The sequence below is a fragment of the Jatropha curcas genome, chromosome 10 (assembly GCF_041381405.1).
Source record: "Jatropha curcas cultivar XTBG-Jc1 chromosome 10, XTBG_Jcur_1.0, whole genome shotgun sequence".
Classification (NCBI taxonomy): Eukaryota; Viridiplantae; Streptophyta; class Magnoliopsida; order Malpighiales; family Euphorbiaceae; genus Jatropha; species Jatropha curcas.
The window spans coordinates 3,746,763-3,767,276 of record NC_143160.1 but is presented as its reverse complement, the minus strand read 5'-3'; the positions used below and the strand labels follow the sequence as shown (position 1 = coordinate 3,767,276).

Sequence of the window (20,514 nt, the reverse complement as noted above, 5' to 3'; positions counted from 1 at the left end):
GAAGAAAAGGGGAAAAACATCCCATGATACTACGTGTTGTGTCTATAGCAGACAGCCATTCAGGTCTTAGGTTTCGTCACATTTACTTCACTATAAATATGGAAAACATCAATTACGATTTTAATTTTAAGGAAATCAAATAATAATAGTGAAACAAATTAATTAGACCATTGTAAAAATTCTCGAAAAATGAATGGACTTATGAGAAAAATCTGCATGTCAATGTCTCTCATGCTAAGGAGTTTTTATTATATTTTAGATATATATAAATAATTTTGACAAGTGTTTAGTTAAATAATTGTGACAATGGAGTAGATAACATAACATATGCCCACGTCTTATTGTTTGAGATAATAATTCCTTAGAAGTTAGATCTCACTGCTAAATTATTTATTATGATGAAGTAAGAGGGGAAATGGGTACAGGGAGTGTACAAAATGAAAAAAACACAAGTGGGATCGAAGTCCATTTTTTAGGACAGCCCATGTCTTAAGCAACAAAGAGATGAGGACACTACCAAATTGAATCAATGTCATCTCTCTATTTAGAAGAGACAAAAGAGACAAGGCAATTGAATAGCCGAAGGGGCCTTGCTCCTCTATTGCCAAACGGACCCTGGTGGGACCTCCGTCTCATTCAGCTCAAACCTATAGGCTGCACCTGCGCCCCAACCATCTCTAAATGGTCCCGACCCAATAAGTCGCTCTATATTTATTAATCAATCTTCCTTCTTATCTTTCAGCCAAGACATCAAATTGATAGTACGTGTACTGCTAGTCGTTTAGTGGAATTTGGAACTAATTGAACAATCAAGAAACATTACCCCGACATATTTTCCGATTAAATTAATATAATAAAACCCTTTTATCTCATATAATAGAATTTGAATTGATAAATTATACTTCAATATATTTTTAATTTTAAATTGAAATCGTCTTTAATTAAAAATTAATCTATCAGTGATTAGAATTGCAATTCATATTTAGGCACCATATGTCTTTTTTTTTTTTTTTTTTTTTTTTTTAAAATGAATGCATAGAAAAATAGCTGCTAATACCGAAATGGATATTAACTTTATGTTCATGCATTTAGTAATTGATTAAGACTGTTATGTAAATTGAATTTTGGGAATTTGAAGTGCTTGGGAAAGAAATGGAAAAGAAACGAAAATTCAGTGGTCCTGCCTGTCATATTGTCATGTACTAGCTAGGCTTTGTTTGGAACCAATCTTGAAATGACAGAGACAGTCCATGAAGAAATGACAAATGAAAGAAAGAAGAAGAAGAAGAAGAGGAGGAACAGACATATACATTGTAAAATTAATAATAATTACTGTATTTATAGAGATACCCATATCCATAAAGCAATGCGTAACTTTGTTTGTTTCCAAAATAACAAATAAGTATACTGCATTGTATACAACAGTATTTATCTTTTGGAATTTAGTAGTGGAATACATTTTATACAGTAGATTGCAAGTGAGATAGATTATAAGTTGACGTATAAAGACAAGTTATACGTTAAAATTAGGAGTTAGGTTAGGTATATTGTATTCTATTCTATAACAAGTTCAAAGTTTGGTGCAAATGATAAATTAAATTATTCTAAAAGACTTAGAAGTCAGCGTTGATGTCAGGGAAAGACAGAACAACTCCAGAGCTAAACTCAGCGTACTTGAATTAATGTCGCCCCACACTCCCATCCTAAATGTTATCCGAAATTACTTTTCTAAATAATATTCATAACTCTATTTACGAACGAAATAAGTAAAATTACAAAATTTTTAAAAACTGTTACTCCTCAATTAACTCGTATAATTTAATTTCATAAATTTTGTCAAATTTATTTAAACTTTTATATTTTCATGTTCAATATGGATCAAAAAGAAAATTATGCGCTTGGCCTATAGGCAGATAACAAGTATTGGTGTCCTGTCGAAGATATTGATGGGTCATGCATGTCTATATTGTATCATAATAAAAGCAATAAGGGAAGTCTCCAGGGAATGCTTGCATGGCATATCCCTATAGAGAGAGAAAAAGACTCCTAAAAGGAAGAATAATAAAAGATCCCAAACATTAATACTGACGGTTCAGAATATTTCAAACTCAAATTCAATATATTAATTATAAAAAAAAAAGATTCAAATTTGATTAATTTCTCTGGTATTTTTGTAGCTAGTAGCCATGAAATCTTATAATATGTGGAATGGACGGTTCTTTGTTCTATGTGCAGGGTAATCAATGCACGTAGGCTCATGAAATTAGATTATGACTTGACAATGGAAAAGAATAGAAAAGCCGATTTGGATGCTTTTGCTTTCTAATCTTTTTTAACGGGATTGTGTTTCCGTTCTATTGGAAGGGAACAACAACACTATTGACAGTATAAGATAGCAAATTAACACACTTAGAAATATCTTGAACATAATAAAAAAATAAATAAAGATTTGGATTAAAGAGCGACATCTAAAATTCGAATTCAAAATATTTGATTAAAGAAAAAAAATGGTATCCTATCTCATTGCTCCTCGGGATCAAAATAAAAGCTTTTCTCTGCAACAATTTTTACTAATTTATGATTATATACGATAAACTTTAAAAAGAGAGTTATCATTATTATATAATTCGTAATATTTTAATTCACTTTATCTCTAATAAAAATAACAATGATAATAATACTCAACAATTTTTTCTTTTTTTATTAGAGATGAAGTGATGAGTCGCTTTCCTTTGCCTATTCCGATGCAGTATGAACATTTTTCTTGTTCTTGATAACATTTATTAAGCAGTTGTTGAAAAGCTTAGTTTACTGCAATGAAGTCAGAAATTTTTGGACCACCGTCAAGTATTTTTTTTCATTTATATTTTAATGCTCTAATTTTTAAATATATGGAGAACACACACAAACAAAATGGCATTTAGGAAGCTTTTTTTTTTAATTTCTTTTTCCCTAAAATAGATGATCATCGGCAACATTATTTTCAGACTAAACAAGAAGAATACATGAATGCAATATAATTTTAAAATGTCATTCGTGAATAAATTTTTATTTTTAATATAATATCTATATCTATATATATATATCTATATCTATCCATCTCTTGCCGTTAACATGACAATCAATGAATGAAATTAAAATAATATGGGGAACCAAAAATTAATTAATTATGTATTGTTTAATGAGCATGGTATTGTCTTGTGACCAATGAACATAAAGACCCCAAAATATAAATTAATTTAATGAGTCTGAAATTATGTTCAAAATTATAAAATTATAAATTTAGTTTTCAATTGAAGCGAATTAAACAAAAAAAAAAACAAAAAAGACAAAAGGGGACCAGGAGAGGAAGATTGATGAGTTGGTGAGCTACAAATTTGTTTCTCCAGCTGCTAATTTTATTTTAACATGTCATCAAATCCAGTTGGCAAAGTGTACTTTTGAAAGCAATTTATGAGAGAGTTCAAAAATACTTTTAACTAAATTTGTCATCCTTTTTTTTTTTTTTTTTTTTATTTTATTTTTTATGAAGAGAAGAAATGAGAGGACAGATAACATACACACAGGAGATAGCAAAACTGAAATTAGTGGTGTGTCCTCTCACATCCAAGCTGTTAAAAGCTAAGTGGCAGAAGTACAATGGTTAAAGAAAAAAAGAGTTAAGGGCCACAGTTTCCCTTGATTGGTCATCTCTCATCATTGCCATTACTTACAAATGGAGTTGTATATTATTACCATGTGTTTGTTTGTTTATTACATGAACTTGCAAATCAACTCTCAACACATTCAATACGATGGCTACTGCTCATACTTGCTGGAAGATACTGAAAAAGAAATGAAGATCAACCATTAGTTATTCATTTCTTGCTATAAGGTCATGCTTTCTCTTTTCAAAAGTGCACAAGAGAGGAGACTAGAAGCTCTAAAATTATATTTTTTTTTCAATTTTCCATTTGGATCTATATAATTATACATATTGTGCAAGAAAATTAACTTATTGAGTTATTGTGGGTCACCGTTAAAAACAGGAACATCAATAAATCCCACATGCTTTGTTTATTACCTCTAATCATTTCACAAATCATATTGTAATCATTTGGGGAGATTATTACAGTAAAAAAGTGTGCTTAGATGTTTATCCATCTTTTGACAATATGATATGATTTGATTAGATTAGGGTTTGACACATTTCTGATTTAATTATAATTAAACAATGGTTGGCTAGACAGGAGAATTTTATATCAGAACATGACAAAGTGGCCATATAACTTTATATTACAAGACAAATTAGAAAGGATATATACTGAAAATAACCCACCTCAGGATTTCGCAGTTATCGTTATATTTTTATTTTTATTTTTTTGCTGTCTCTTGATTTGATACAATTGTCATATATAGGTAAGCTGCAACTGCTCTTCCCTTTAACTAATTTCTTTTCTCAGTCCAAATTTTAAGACTGTTGATCATATCCAAATCGATTATGTAACATTCGCATAAAAATACATTTGATTCTTTAACTTAACCTAGCGGTAACGGTCTTCGTACTTTGCATGAGTTAATTTGTATTTGATCTTGTGTTTCTTGCGAATTGAGTTAATTTTTAATGTTGATAATTTATTTATTTATTTATTGTAAGGGTGAGTTTTGTGATTTTATATCAATAATTTTCTAATAATATTTTTAGAAAATTATTGTTGAAGCTGTTACAAACTAAGAAGGTGAGGTGTCAAAATATTCCAGCTATATATGTTATGGATAGAATATTAGAATATGGATATGGATATGGTAGTCCAAATAGGTAAACATGCTTTGGGTATTTGCAATAAAAAATTTTATGTAACTTTGGTTTAAGATTGGAAAGAGTTAGCAATTATTGATTACAACTGTTATGATGCAAGTTGTAAACGAAAAGCCAAGTCATCAACATATATATATATATATATTTTTTTTTTTCTTTAAGATAAAAGAGAATAATAAAAATATTTTTAGAAAAAAAAAAAAAGAAGGAACCCCCCATATTTTGATGCTTTTGCACAGAAAGACAAAGGTAGCCAAACCTAAACTTATAAAACGCCAAAACACAGAAAATTCCACAGCACAAATAAACCAACAATACCATAAAAAAACAATTGCCTAACCAGTCATGTCAATTACAGTAATAACAGTAGATATATAAATAAAATTCAACCTATATCCTTTTCCATTCTCTCTCTAACACAAGCAAGAAGAGGCGGGAAGGCAACGGTAAAAATAACTGTAACAACGGAAATAACTGTAACAACGGAAATAATTCAATTCCACAATAAAGGTTACTTAATCATTAAATAATTAGATAAATTATTTCCTATGCTCTCTCTACAAATTTATATATATATATATATAAAGCCTAGCTAGACGTACAGTGGATTAACCACTAAACAGAGTCTGGTTATTTGTGCATGGAAGGGAAGACTTTGGATTTGGGTTCGGACAAGGGGTCAAAATGGACAAGAACAAAGGATCTTATAAAAAAGATCTGGTCTTATTCGGTCGGTTCTATATGTCCTTTGTTATCTTCATCCACTGATTTCGCTGCCCTTTATTCATTTCTTTTCCTCTTCTCTCTTTAGATTAGATGCCACTTAATCTTAATTCAACAAGCTCTCCACATCAGAACTTATGCTTGAATTAACAAAGAAGCTTCCTTTTTCTGATTTTTCTCTGCTGATCGACCTGGAAATTGACAATTTATAACCAAGTATCAGAATTATAATATATATATATATAAGACAGGACTTGAGGGCTTAATTACCGGATGTTTGAAGGGCAGCGGAGATGGTACTATTTTAATGGAAAGAACACAAGTTGTTGGTGAACCCAGATGGATTAAGAAACTTTTGTCTTTGTTCATCTACGTCCCACAGTAGACTATTGCTATCCTGAAAATGATGTTTTTGTCATTGTTAGAAATTTTCTTTTATTTAATTAATATTAATATTAATATTCTAATTCAGATTCATTAAGTACATACCTGAATGAAGTCATTAGGCCTTTGTTCTTGAAGTAAAAGTAAGGCTGAACTATCGATGAGTGGATAATTATTTGCTGTAGCAAAGGTGGCGGTAGTGGTGGTGATTGGGGTGGTAGTGGCGGTGGCAGTGGCAGTGGCAGTGGCGGTGGTGCATTGCTGCATAGGTGGCAGTGATGGTGCCAAGTTACCCATCAATCCCTGTATAACATGTCAGAGACAAAGATATCATCAGCTTTAATCACAAACTAGGTTTTTTGAAGTTAGACCAAACAATGCCACTCTTAAGTCTTAAGAATACTAAGGTACTAATATATATTTTCTGAAAAATAAAAGAAAAAGGTAGGACCAACAAAATATATAATTTTAATTTTTCATTTTAAATACCTCTGGTCTGACCATCAATGCATCTAGATCCATTCCAAAGTCATAGAACAAAGGATTCACAGAAGCAAGCTTCAAGGAAAGAAACTGAAAAAATGACAAAAGAATATATTATTTATTCATTTAATAGCATAATTAAAGTTACAAACTAAGTACTATTATTAATGTGTATTAATATATGCTTACCTCCACTTGATTCTGTAGGGACTGAACATAATTAATAATTTCATCCAACATGAGGGCCTTTCCAGTTACCTATTTTTAAACCATACCACATGAAACTGTCAGCTATATACATCACCTAAAGGAGAAAAATAGAAGACATTATTTCTTTTAAGACAGACAAAATTAAGACAGAATACTTCACCTTGTCACACCCAGGAACTATTTTTTGTAATATCTTCATCCTTTCACTGATTTTCTCTCTTCTTACCTACACCCATTTACGGAAATCATCAATTACAATGATAAATATCAACTAAAAAAAAAAAACAAATATTGATTTTTTTTTATTTTATTTTAGTAGGGTAAAGTGTGAAATTGTAATATTAAATGATGAAACTGTAGAATTTAGTGGTCTCTATTCTAAAGGTTTTTGAGCAGGGGAATTTGTAGTACCCTTTCTGCGAGGCTGTGGCTATCGGTTGCTTGGCCCCTCCTTGCTCTCACATGAATGTAGCCTGTTGGGGGCTCTTGCTCAGTAACTTTCTTCTCAGCTTTAGGCTTCTTATCTTCTTCTTTCTTACTATTGCATTTCCTTTGCTTCTTGCTTCTCCCATCTCTGCCATCCTATATAATAACAATATTACGTACATCACATCACCAAAATGACCATGACAAATCAACGGTAATAGAGTAGTCACAGTAAAGTTATAAATTTAATTCAGCTGAATCCTAATTAAAAAATAAATTTCAGCTCAGTTGCAGTAAATTAATTAGTTTCAAGAACCAATTGAAACTCAATTAATAACAAAAACGAAATTACACTAATCTAAGAAAATCCATTAAGGTGGGTACCGTATTTGTACCTTAGATTGAGAAGAGTTGTTACAAGAAGACCCATTTGAATATTTCCTCTTCTTGGGCATAGGAGTGACCATTTGAGTAACTTGTTCACCACTTTCAAGCTTATCCACCACAGTAGAAGACTCAGTGCTCTGTTTCTTGGTAACAGAAGGCTCATTATCACTAAGAGCAACCATAGAGCTGTTGTTATGATCAAGAAGGCTAGTAGCAGCGTAGTAAAATCTAACATCAGGAGGAGATTCAATCTGGGGAAAGTCTTGCTGATGAGGAGGGTAAAATTGGGAAAAACTGTTAGTATTGTTAATAATGTTTGCTTCCTCCATAAAGCCAGATAGATTCTTGAAGGGAGTGTTTGGCAAGAAAACAGAGTCAAGATGAGAAGGGTAGTGTTGGTTTGATGAAAAGGTTGCCATCTGAAAGAAAGAAAGCTTTGGAATTGAAAATTGCAAGTTCTAAAGAAAGTGATGGAAGAGGAGAGGTGGGATTATGATGCTTTTGAGAGGCAGCCCAGAAGTAGCAGTCAAGAAAAGTGTGTCTGTGACAAACAAACTAAGAGGCCCCCAGGTTTATATAAAGATGAGGAGAGAGATTACAAATTATGGAAAACAAAAATGAAAATAATGAAAAAAGAAAAAGAAAATCCAAGCAATGTTTTGTGTTTATTTGACTGGTCTTATCTCATCAACCTCTATCTATCTCTCTCTCTCTTCTCTTCTCTTTCCTTCTCTCTATCTGTCTTTATGACAGCAATAAATAGCCTCAGGAATAAAATTGACCATTATTTTGTTAAAAATTAAACATGTATATATTTCCAGAATTCTCCATTTCTGTATTATGAATAGACCTTACAATCTCTGTACAGTTATTTTCTAATCTTATCGCTTAAATTTATATCTAATGCTATATGATGATGTTCCGCAATGGTGTTGGCTAAGAACAATTCTTTTTTTATATTTTTTTAGGATGAATTACTATTTAGTTTGTTATAATTTTTTTCAAAGGAACAAATTTGTCATGAACATAGTACTTGTTGTCTTTCTGAAAAATAATTGTACCTTTCTTGAGCTACCTTTTCCAGTCTGATACAAATGGAACGTCTGATCTGATTTGTGTGAAGGAGAAGGAGCTTTTCGTTTTTAGTTTTAGGTTGCAATTGCACTAAACTCAAGATGTCAAACTCAGAATCATTTCTGTTTGGTACATTTCAAAATTTTTTAAAAGGAGAAAATTAAGATTTTTTCTTTTTGAACTTAAGAGAAAATTAAGATCAAATGATAAAAATTATGATGCTGATACTTTTAATTAATAAAAATAAATAAAATTAAGCGTTTTTTTATTCGTAGATATAGGGGAGAGGGAAAGAAGAGAAAAGACAGAGGTGCGAATTTCCAACCTAGCGCAATCATGCAAGTGCAATAGAGCATACCGCTAGGTTAAACCTTAATTCTTGATAATCATCGCATTTATATGGAATGTATCGAAATTAGAGGACATGTTTTAACATGATCTACATAAAGTTAAAAGTTTAATGCATAAAAAAAATAGTTTTGGAAAAGAATAATTATCCACTGCTCGTGCAGGGCTTGTCAATTCCTTTGAGTTTCATTTTTGCGAAGCGTCTCTCTCCCTATAATACCTTAAAATGAGGCTAATTTCAATATTTAAAAAGGACATTTGGATGCTCGTGAGTAAGTATGACCACGGTTCCACTATCGATTCCAGTTATAAAAAATGTGAAACCAAAATTAAACTGCTTTTAGACGCTTTTAAAATTGTCGGTTTTAGTTTTTTCCTGATTTTGAACTGAAATTAAATAATATATTTTATACTTTTAAAACTTTTTTTAAAATTTGTAGCTTGAATAAATAAAAATAATAAATATTACTATTGAAAAAAACCGATTGAATTTAGTTTCTTTAAGAACATATTTTTCACAGTTTTAAACTGAAACCACTAGTTTCGATCTCAAAAAATAAAAAACTAAAATCGAATCTTAAGTTCACGATTTCAGTTACAGTTTTAGAACGAAAATCAATTTGACCACAGTTTAATATCGGTTTTGACCGGTTTGATTCTGATTTGAAACCGAATCATGATCATCCCTGCTCGTGAGAAATCTTATATATATATAATATATAGAGTAAAAAAAAAAAGAAAAAAGGATGGTGTGGGTGTGATTGAAAGCAGCCGTTAGAACCGTCAGAAGGTTAAAAAGTCGCCGTCAGAGAAAAACTGAAAAAGAAAGAGAATTTCAACTCGGGTGATCACTGGTTGGCAAGTTCAGTCGTTCAAGTGTTACACGTTTAAGAATCAGAATAGAACTTCAAGGACTTGTTTTACTTTTCAAAAGGTTTTGCCTAAAGTTAAATTAATTCTTTACTTGTTTTTGTTATGAAAAGTAAAATATTTGGCACAAAAAAAACGAGTTACTAGAACATGGATTCCTAATGCATTGTTGGTTGTAAAATGAGGTGGGCTAAAATGAAACAGCCCAGAGCCTGGTCCAAATTCCATTTCAGACACCGCACACAGAGCTTCTTTTGTCATATAATCGGTCATACGCTGTTATTTAAAATGCAAACATTATTAATCATATGCTTGATTGAATTAGTTAGTATAAGTCTACTTGATTAAGGAACAAAGACAAGAAGGATGAATCTATATACAAAAAGAGAAACTTATAAATAAAAACAATGTGTTTAAATTGTTTGTACATTTTTGAAATACTAATCTTGGGAAGTTTCAAGATTGAATAGACAAGTTGTTTTTCTAAGCATGCATATATACTTTTCTGTGGTCTTCGATCCAGTTTAGCTAATTTAGAGAAAAGACAAGTGATTGGATCCAATTTTAATGTTTGCATGCGCAGCTTCCAATTCTATGAATAGATATATCATGCATTAATTATGCATACATGTACTGTGTTAATTTGTGTCTGCTCAAAAAACAATTAATGCATGGATATTCGGTCTTTAATCTTTTCCTACTCTTCTCTTGTCGTTTATTTTTATTATTTTTACGAGTGAAAATATTATAAACTAAATAAATTTTTTATTCATGGATTTTAATGAAATAGCCAGTTAATTATTTTTTTCATTAATTTTAAAATAAATTAAATTAATGAATTTTACTATATTTCATTTTACATTTTTTTATTTATCTCTATAAATTTCAATATTTTTAATCCATATTATTGAACACATATCTATTTATTAGTTTTTACTTTAATAAAAAAAAATCACGCTATATGCTTTCTTACTATTATATATCTTTATAATATTTTTTAATAGTATAATAAAAGATATTTCATTCAAAATCTATATATTCTCTCAATTTTACTTTATTTTACTTTTTTTTTTTTTCCGTTTTTTCCGTGGGGATATTGCTAGTTTTTGTAAGTATAGGAACACGCATGATCTGCACGTGCCGTTTAAGTCATGTGATTCATCATCCATGTCTGAATTAATCCAGCTATTCCTATTAGCTGTAAGCATTAATGGGGTCCATTAGACACACATATTATAACCCTCCCTGCTTCACATAAAGCTCAGGTTACTTGTACATTATATGCTCCATCGGCTTTTCCCTTTCTATCTCTCGTACTGTATAAAATGCAAACCCCATATGTATCCCATGCATAATCCTTCTCTGTTAGGTGCATTGCACCTTTCAGATTTTATACGTACAAACTGGTTTTCAGCGTGTATTTTGCATTATTTTGTGGTAGGACGTTGAATTTTCGTACCTATTTGGATGAGTGGCCAAAAACCGACACCCTATGACAGTTTTATCTTCTATTTAATAACTAAAAGTGTTATGTAGTAATAATAGTAATAATACTGTATATGTAATTATAATTCACTTCTGAGCATAGAGTAAATATTTAAGATGTATGAATAACATAAACGTTGGTGTATTGGCTGTCAGTAGCAGTAGCAGAAAGCACTAGCAGACCAGAGATGTACTGAAAAACCAGTCATCACCACCTTAAATGCATTCTCACTTTGTCAGGTTCCGTTCACGATAGAAAGGTCATCACCTGATAAGACTCGCCCACACCCAACAATCCAACACGTGTAACTTCTCTACACGCGTAAGTACTATAGTTTATTATTATTATTTTTTTTGGGGGGACCCCTCTCTCTCTTTGATCACGTCCAATCCTCAGTAATTTCTTTGTTTTGTAACTTTCAACTTTCAAGTGTTTGTGTTTAAGCACGAAATTTCGGACAGAGATTTAGGAGACAGCTAGAGCTACCTAAGCTGCCCATGTAGCACGTGAAACTTGCATACATGATACCTTGACGTATGAAGCATGAACAGGATGGTTTTTGACCAACCTAAAACACGTTGAATTCAAGCTTCTCAACCTTTGATTTTTCTTATTCTTTTCATTCTTTAGATTATCCAATAATTGTGTAATTATTTCATTTCTTTCTGTGGAATTAAACATACATCTGCTTTCTCGCGTGAAATATCGTTTTTTTTTCTACGTAAAATTATATTTAAAATGTTATTTTCGATTCTCGCCTTCCCATTTCTACTTTATATGAATTATAATATATAGTTTACAACCGTTGCTTTTCCTGTTGAAGATTTAAAGCTTGGACCGACCAGCATCTCATCAATCATTTAAAGTTTACAAAGCAATCAAACAAGATTTGTAATATTACCGACATGTATAATGCCAAGTGGATTTTAATGTTAGTAGGACCTATATATTATACAATTCTAATAATCTAAAAACATACTAAAAAAATATTATTTTGGTCTTACACATTATATTATATTTATATTTAATTTATTCTCTTATGGTTTCCCCCAACAGCCAATAATTAATAAAGTCCTGAGAGGACGTGGACCAATAATAATAATTAAATCAACTACATTTTAAAACGACATGATATATAAATGGATATTTGCTGTTAGGTATACACTGTGACTGTACATTAATTAAAGACTTGAGCTCAGCTGTGAGCTATTCCTGCAGGGACTACATATATAACTGTATGCTTTAACCTTGCATTTGTCCCCTTCCCTAGGCCATAATTGCTGATGGATCTTCCTCTAGAAGTCAATATATATATATATATATATATATATATATATATATATATATATATAGACAATTTTTTAATTATTGAAATTTCGATTGAGATTACACTATAATTTAATTTATTTGATGAATTATTTTGTTAAAAATGCATATTCTTTATATAAACCACATGATTATCTTTTATATTTATAAAATATTGTGAATACAAATTATTTCTCAATCCCTCTTTGTAATTTTGAGTGGAGTTACATTTTTGGGCAAAATTTTATAAAAAAAACATTTTTTTTTTTGTAAAATCAATAAAACTTACTAATTTAATAAATAAAGCAAATAATACTATACATGTATACATCAAATATTAATCCATTAAATATAATTGAAATGGTATATAGATATTGCAGGAGAGAAAAATAGAATAAGAAAACGACAAAGGCTATAGTTATATTTAAAAAAAAAAAAGGCCATATAGAATTGGAATCTAGATATTGCCTGGAATTCTTTTTTTCTTTTTTTGAGAATTTCTACCCTGGAATTCATATCCCCTAAATGCAATCCCATTTCAACACGTTATTTGCTGTTGACAAAGGAATATGTAATGACTAATGACCATTACATCCCCATATATCCCTTTCAGACTGAGACTAAATGATTCATAAATGAGGAAAATACTCATTCGTCCTTTGAACCAAGACTTAAACCTTATCAATAAGATAAAAATGACTAATAATGATCCTACAAATGTTTTCTAATGATTTGATCATTATACTCCTAAGAAGATTATGGTGCTGGGTATCAGACATTGTACACACAAACGCCAAAAAAATTGCGGCTGGTACAGCAATCTGATTCCCTCTCTTAGGCCTTATATGTATGCTGATATGGTTAACAGCTCGACACTTCGAAAGAAACCAAGAATGCACTGCTTTAAGGAACCGTAATGAATTAAAGTTCTTTAAAATAATTATCTAAAAGGAAATTAAACTGCTGTTTTCTTGATGATTAGACATATCCTAACAAGTAGATAAGCTATCACTTGCCTTCAAAGCTAAAAAGAAAATGGAAGTTTATTTGCTTGCCAGCTTGCTGAGATTGCAACAACAATAACATATACTTTTGAAATGGCAGAAAGAGTATATAGATTTCAAGATCAATCATCATCGGTAGCAGCAGAAGCCGTAATTCTCAAATATATTTATAATAGTTACACTTGTTGATTATGATAGGTTATAAAGAAAATCTGGACTCTTGCAAAGCCAAAAGTCTTGTATTTGATTTGATGCATATATGTTGATAGAAGGAATTAAGGAAATTAGGAAACGTCATCATTAATTTCTGTCGTTATCACTGCAGCTCATATATATATTTGCGTAAATCTTTATATATATATGGAGATATAGTTAAATGGAATCGACTTATTTAGACTTGGTTTATGGGTTGACTTATGAACGAAACAAATGAAAAATAAATATTTTTATTGAAATGAGTATGTTTTTAATCATTTACCGTAAAAAATAGGATAAAGTGAGAACAATTTTTAAAAAAATTCTATTTTATTTGAGCTCATAAACTGAGTCTAGACAAGTTTAATGCAAAATAAGTGTTGCAAACAGAGCCGGCGATATCTCAAAATGTATGGCTAGGGACCCCAGCATGGATATATATAATATATGTATGGTTATGCATGCGTTGTCTGTATCACTCCTTTCTCAATTGTTTGCGTTTGTGCTTGCTCTCTAAAAATTATATTCAAACAACAATTCTTAGAACTGACAAGTTTTTGTTTTCTTTTTTCAAGGAAAAGAATTCAACATGATCTTTGCCTTCCAAATTTTGAGAATGACAATATATATATATTGATCAGTTGCTGCGATAGATCATGACCTTTCAGTTGGATATAGCAATTCCAGGAAGAGCTAGCTAGGGTTTCTTTCAAGAAAATCACTTTCAAGCTTATGAAGGGAAAGAAACTAATTAAATCTTTCCTTTTTGTAACTGAAAAACAGAAATAGTGGAAAGAGAATGGTTGATTAACCATGTAAATTTCCTTAAAGCATGACTATTTGTCGCTCTACATAGAATTTTACTTGAATACTATGAATTCCATATAATGCAAAAAATAAATAAATAAATAAATAATAACAATAATATTTTTTTTTTATCTACTTAATGTATAGGACCACCCATGCACCGGACAAGACTTATATATATATTTTCACTCTTCAGCAATAAAATGGAGTCCATTGGCTTTTACAATTTATTGTATGGAAAACAATTGATAAACTGGAAAGCCCATAAACTATGGGCTCTTATAGCCCATCAGAATTGTACAAATACTGTCCATGGGCTTTTTATTGTTTTACTGGTTAGGACCAAAAAAGTTACCTCTAGTAGTAGTAAGCAAACCATAAGAAGAACGACAATAAAACATGTCGTTATAAGCAGTCGTCGAACACAGGAGACGAAATATTCTGTACTTTTTGTGAAAACCATAAAACGAGCTGTCGGCGTGTAAAACTCTGGACATTTTACTCATGCCACGTGGCATCCAGATTTGGTGATATGATATCGTGTGTTTTTTTTTTTTTCCTTAAAAAAAAAAAAAATAGTGCCATTCTAAAACCCTGAAAGCCCTAATTCATGGCAATTTATCAAAGGGTTTAAGCATATCTTCACATGTCCTGATTCATGGCGATTTCAGGTCTAAGCGGCTTCGCTGGCAGACCTCAATTCTGTCTTCGTCCTCGTCTCTTTGACTGCATTCTTAATGTAATTCCATATTCAATCTGTCGATGCTATTCAGTTAGGTCCTCAACTTGAAAGTCTTCATTTTTAACTAATTTATTTCTTTTATCAGGCTCGATACGCCGCCGTTGCAGCAATCGAGATGCTTGATGAACCAGAACATGTCATTGATGTTAGGAGACGCAGTTCAGGTACTAATACTGATCCTTGTAAGTTGTAACTAAGACCTTGTTTTATAACTACAATTATGATGCATATAACTAAATTTCGAAAATTGGTTATGTTTTAGGAAGAGAAGGAAAAGGTAAGGGACCAGATTGGAAGAAGTTGAACTCCAAGGACCTTGGAATTAGTACTTCCATGATAGCAAGGCCTACGAGAAACGTTCTTAATGTGCTCAAGCAAAGAGGTATTGGTTTTATTTGTAGCTGTTATTCTGTTTATTGTAATTAATGAAAAAGCTACTATCTCTTATGGTTTTAATCTGATATAAATTTGGTGCATTTAGTATGATGCAAAAATTAATTCTTTTTCGAACTTGAAATAATGAATGCAAAACTTATCTTCGTTTTTGGTTCTTATTTTCACCTTTTTTACTGTTATAAAAAACCAATCGCTCCTCTTTTGTGGTTTAATGTAGGACATGAGGTATACCTTGTGGGTGGTTGTGTCCGCGATCTCATTTTGAAGCGAATACCAAAGGATTTCGATATAATAACATCAGCTGAACTTAAAGAAGTGAGTTAAGATTATATTCTTTTCTATATTTCAACTCTACGATTGCATTGCATATGTTTGTAAGTACATGCTTCTGTCATGACTGACTGTGCAATGCAACAGACTATATAGACTTAGGTTGCTATATTCATAATTACTTCCACTTTTTTGGGTTTGAAAAATGTTGGTGTTCATCCAAACTTAGGGTTTGAAATTGAAAGACCACTTGAAACAATGACATACCGGAAAAGGAGAGAGAAAAAAAAAAAAAAATAAAAGAGAGCAATTGAAACTGAAATAATGATGGTTAAAGCTAGATTTTGTCTCAGTCTGGCTTATTTACATTAATGCTAAATCATTAAAATATCTAGGAATCACATTTAACTTGCAACTGAAAATAAAAGAATAATTGGGTGATAAGACACTATTTATGACCTTAAATTCGGGTGCTGGGATACTATGTTTACTTTTGGATGTTTTTATCCTTGTTAAGTGCAGATTAAAGTTGGAAGACCTGGTTTTCAGTTGAGAACTGTTGAAATGGTGTATTATGAATAAGGTAGAAAGCATATGGAATGTAAAAGGTTTAGTCTCTGATTCTTTTTTTCAGAAAAACCATTAAATTTAGTCGTCCAGGATGGTAATAGTGATCCATTCTATTATCCATGGAACAGTCTTACTTCACTTGTCAACTGTGTGTGTATTTTCAGCGTTGAAACCTGTATTTAGTGTTAAGAGTTATTAAAATCACCGTGTCTAGAAATAACCTGGCTTGATTTTTCTTCCATGACCAGATTCATATCTAGTTGCAATATCATAACATTAAGATGTTCATTGAGTTTTGCTTCCTTCTGTTCGTGTTTTTACAATAAACTGAAAAGGGGAATGTGGAAGTTAATTACAGGCTTTAAGGTAATACCATGGTAAAACTTCCCGTCTGGTCAATTTATATACCTGATAAAATTTTTGTCCAATTTGCAGGTATTGAGAGCATTTTCTCGGTGTGAAATAATTGGCAAACGGTTCCCTATATGTCATGTACATATTCAGGACACAGTTGTGGAGGTATGCCTGCAAACCCCAAACGCCCACCCCCCCCCCCCCCCCCCCCCCCCAAAAAAAAAAAATAAATAAATAAAACAAAGAGAGGGAGAGAGATAGAAAAGAAAATGTTTACAAATTTTATGTGTTATTTTTTAATCCTTAAGATTGCTATATATGATAGCCTCAGTGAGAAATTTTATTAACAGTTACTCTGATGGTAGGTTTCAAGTTTTAGCACCACTGCACGAAAGTTTGGTGGGAACTTCAGCTATGATGTTCAAAGTCCCATTGGATGTGATGAAAAGGATTATGTACGTTGGAGAAATTGTTTGCAGAGGGATTTCACCATTAATGGGTAACTGAAAATTTAATGTTCCAACATTTGCTTCTTCTTTAATTCTTTTTTATGTTTTAGTGTATGTACAATTATAATATAGTTGTGTTTTCTGATCACGCTTTAAACTCATGCTATTCAATTACATGCAGGTTCATGTTTGATCCTTATGGGAAAATTGTGTATGATTACATGGGAGGTCTAGAAGATATTAGAAAGGCTAAAGTGTGCATGTATTTCTAGCTTTATTGGTTTTCAATTACTTTAGGCAAGTCCCAGAGTTCATTTCCTAATATCATATTTTTGCGGACGTAGGTACGAACTGTGATCCCAGCAAGTAATTCTTTTCAAGAGGACTGTGGTAACTTCTGTTTGCAATATGCCTTGGTTAATTTTTTTTCCATTTAACATGAACACAGCTAACTGGTCCATGTACTATATTAGTTTTCAGAATACATGCACACGGTTAATTGTTAATCTTATGGTATTCATCTTGCTGTATGTGACTCCATTCTCTTTGCAGCTCGCATTCTGCGAGCAGTAAGAATTGCTGCCCGTTTAGGATTTCGCTTTTCAAGAGAAACAGCTCATTTTGTTAAGATTTTTGCTAGCTCAATTTTGAGACTTGATAAGGTATTCAACCTGCTGTCCTTACTCTAGAGTTCTGCAAACATTAAATCTACATTTGACTATCCTGGCTGACTTAACTCTAGTGCTGAAATATCCCAGGGAAGGCTTCTGATGGAAATGAATTACATGCTAGCATATGGTGCTGCAGAAGCTTCTTTGAGGTTATTATGGAAATTTGGGCTTCTTGAAATACTTCTGCCCATTCAGGTCTGCATGTGATATTTTAAATTTTATATGCGAGTTCTTTTGCAGGTCTAATATTTCTTCAACATGCAGGCAGCATATTTTGTTCGCCATGGTTTTCGGAGACGTGACAAGAGAACCAATATGCTTTTGGTAATTTTAGTACATATTATATTTTTTATTACTTCTTTGTGATTGGTGAGAATGTGCAAGCTTAAGACAAACTCGTTTGAAGGGCTGACAGAACCAGAAGTGCCTGTAAGGTGTCAGCTAGACAGACTGTTATCAAGGTGTATGAGACAAATGTGCAAAAATCTGTGCATAATATTTGACTTATTCACTTGTTAAGCATTAGGGAAAACATTTGGGGGAGAAAGGGCCTTCTTGGAGCTGGACACTGTACTCCTTTTAAGAGTCCTAATGATATTCCAAATCCTAAACTAACCTAATGGGGGTAACTCCAAATACATTCAAGAAGATGACAATCTCCTTCACAACAATATTTCTTATCTGTCCATATAGATATAGACTTGCCTGTGTTAGACATAATGGCTGGGTTGTAGGTACATCACACTATTTTACTTTGGAAGTTACAAATTTTTTGATGTGATGTCCATTACAGGAAGGCATTTTGAATTTGTATTCTGTCTCTAGTCAAATATTCTGTTATATGTTACTTGATCATACATGGCAATTTAACGAGCAAGTCATTGAATTGTTTGTTATTCGATCTGCAGTCTCTGTTTTCCAACATGGATAAACTTCTTGCACCTGATAAGCCATGCAACAGCAGCTTATGGTAAACTTTCGCATTGGCATATTTCAATTTTATATTTCTATAAATTGCAGCAGATTTTTTGCAGGATGTTTCCAATATGGCTTGATCACTCCCGATATAATAGTTTTTATTCACGTTATTGTAGATCATGTATTTGTTGGTTGAGTGAAACCTTTTGATTGTTATGCATTTCACAAAGAAAAGGTTTTTATGTGTTGTTCCCTTTTATTGTAATTTTTTTAGCAAGTGTGATAAATATCATGTTGAAGCATTTTGCTTGTGGCACCTCAGATATATGGTGCCTTTCAAGGAATTTGTAGATAACTAGATAATTCTTCCTGAGACCATGGAATTATTTGTGGCTTCTTTCAAATTGGTGGAACCAACCAGCGCTAATCGCAAGTTTGCACTTTCAGGGTTGCGATCTTAGCATTCCATAAAGCATTATCTGACCAACCAAGGGATCCTTTGGTGGTTGCGGTATTTTGTCTTGCTGTCTATAATGGCGGAGATATATCAGAAGCGGTAAACATTGCAAGGAGCATCACCAAGCCACATGATGTCACCTTTTATGAATTATCAGAACCTGGAGTTTTGGATTCAAAAGCATTGATCAATGAGGTTATGGATCTTGCAGCATTTATTAAACGCGTGTTAAATATGATGACTGATGAATATTATGTCTCTCAAGCAATGGCAGAGTATCCTAAAGCCCCGCGTTCAGATCTAGTAAGCACTTTCCTTTCTTTTCCTCTGTTACCCTGTTTGAGGCAATGGTTTTAGGGACAAATCCAGTAATAATTTCCTGTGAAATGGTTTTCTTGTCACTAACAATGTGTAATTTGATTTAGAAGATAGTTTATATGATCTGTTTAAACAACTTCACAAAAAGTTGCAGTCTTTTTAATTTTTAACGGAAGCGTGTTAAAAAACAAAATTATAGCTGCCTCTGGCGTCAACTAATTATCAGTATCATCAGCTTCTCTTCATAAAGTGTAGGATAGATGCCGACTGATCCCTTGCATCTTTTTAGTAGTGGATGCAACTCTATTTAATGTCTTCTGCTTTATTATGACTGCTTCAATGTGTTGTGTTTGTTTTCTGTGATTAGGAACATGCCTGATTCTGTCTCTAATGTGTGCAGGTATTCATTTCATTACCCTTGTATTTAAAAGCGTGCAGGATTTTCGACTGTGTAATACAGGGTAGAGAGAAGGGATTCGTCCCTAAACAAGGTAGGAAGATAAATTATGAATTATTAGCCTTAGGAAGCTTGCGTGAGATTAGGCATACTTTTGCAAGGATCGTCTTTGATACTGTGTACCCTCCCACTTTAACATAAACCAATTCTTTGTACTCTGGCTCGACAATATTCGTGTTAAGAGAATTATTTAAAAAAGATTAAGAATAATTGGAAAAACATCACTTTTTGTTTTTCCAATCCCTAGTTTTGTCTGCGACTCTTTGTTTCTTTTTCCTTCTTAGTGGGTAGTGTGAATTAAAAAAAGGGCTTTATTCCCTTATACTGTATGAATTCAAAATTTTTGTAGCGATAATAGAAGGACAAAGCTTTCGAACTATATTCTGTCGTTTAAATTATGCTCTCTTTGAAT

General features: G+C 31.9%; 2 protein-coding genes across 2 annotated transcripts; one reads left to right on the top strand and one right to left on the bottom strand.

Annotated features, from left to right (window-relative positions):
* Nucleotides 1–5,251: 5,251 nt before the first annotated feature.
* Nucleotides 5,252–8,098, bottom strand: LOC105648738 (basic helix-loop-helix (bHLH) DNA-binding superfamily protein). The gene is made up of 8 exons (XM_012235223.4): nucleotides 7,420–8,098; nucleotides 7,010–7,180; nucleotides 6,759–6,824; nucleotides 6,578–6,646; nucleotides 6,395–6,478; nucleotides 6,011–6,208; nucleotides 5,792–5,918; nucleotides 5,252–5,712 (listed from the first exon to the last, which is right to left on the bottom strand). Exons 1-7 carry the CDS (start codon nucleotides 7,828–7,830, stop codon nucleotides 5,826–5,828), a joined length of 1,092 nt encoding a protein of 363 aa, XP_012090613.1. The 5' UTR covers nucleotides 7,831–8,098; the 3' UTR covers nucleotides 5,252–5,712; nucleotides 5,792–5,825.
* Nucleotides 8,099–15,076: 6,978 nt separating this feature from the next.
* Nucleotides 15,077–20,481, top strand: LOC105648737 (uncharacterized). Its single transcript, XM_012235222.4, has 14 exons — nucleotides 15,077–15,239; nucleotides 15,328–15,406; nucleotides 15,505–15,624; nucleotides 15,856–15,953; nucleotides 16,914–16,997; nucleotides 17,198–17,331; nucleotides 17,463–17,535; nucleotides 17,626–17,671; nucleotides 17,834–17,943; nucleotides 18,040–18,147; nucleotides 18,217–18,276; nucleotides 18,861–18,922; nucleotides 19,318–19,630; nucleotides 20,046–20,481. Exons 1-14 carry the CDS (start codon nucleotides 15,159–15,161, stop codon nucleotides 20,241–20,243), a joined length of 1,566 nt encoding a protein of 521 aa, XP_012090612.1. The 5' UTR covers nucleotides 15,077–15,158; the 3' UTR covers nucleotides 20,244–20,481.
* Nucleotides 20,482–20,514: the final 33 nt, after the last annotated feature.

Coding starts and splice junctions, on each gene's coding strand:
- LOC105648738 (XM_012235223.4), bottom strand. CDS start 7,830: ATGGCAACCTTTTCATCAAACCAACACTACCCTTCTCATCTTGACTCT. Junction 6,647..6,758: donor TAGTTCCTGGGTGTGACAAG/GTGAAGTATTCT, acceptor GTTTAAAAATAG/GTAACTGGAAAGGCCCTCAT. Junction 6,209..6,394: donor CATTGATGGTCAGACCAGAG/GTATTTAAAATG, acceptor CATGTTATACAG/GGATTGATGGGTAACTTGGC.
- LOC105648737 (XM_012235222.4), top strand. CDS start 15,159: ATGGCGATTTCAGGTCTAAGCGGCTTCGCTGGCAGACCTCAATTCTGT. Junction 17,536..17,625: donor AAGATATTAGAAAGGCTAAA/GTGTGCATGTAT, acceptor TTGCGGACGTAG/GTACGAACTGTGATCCCAGC. Junction 18,277..18,860: donor AGAGAACCAATATGCTTTTG/GTAATTTTAGTA, acceptor TTCGATCTGCAG/TCTCTGTTTTCCAACATGGA.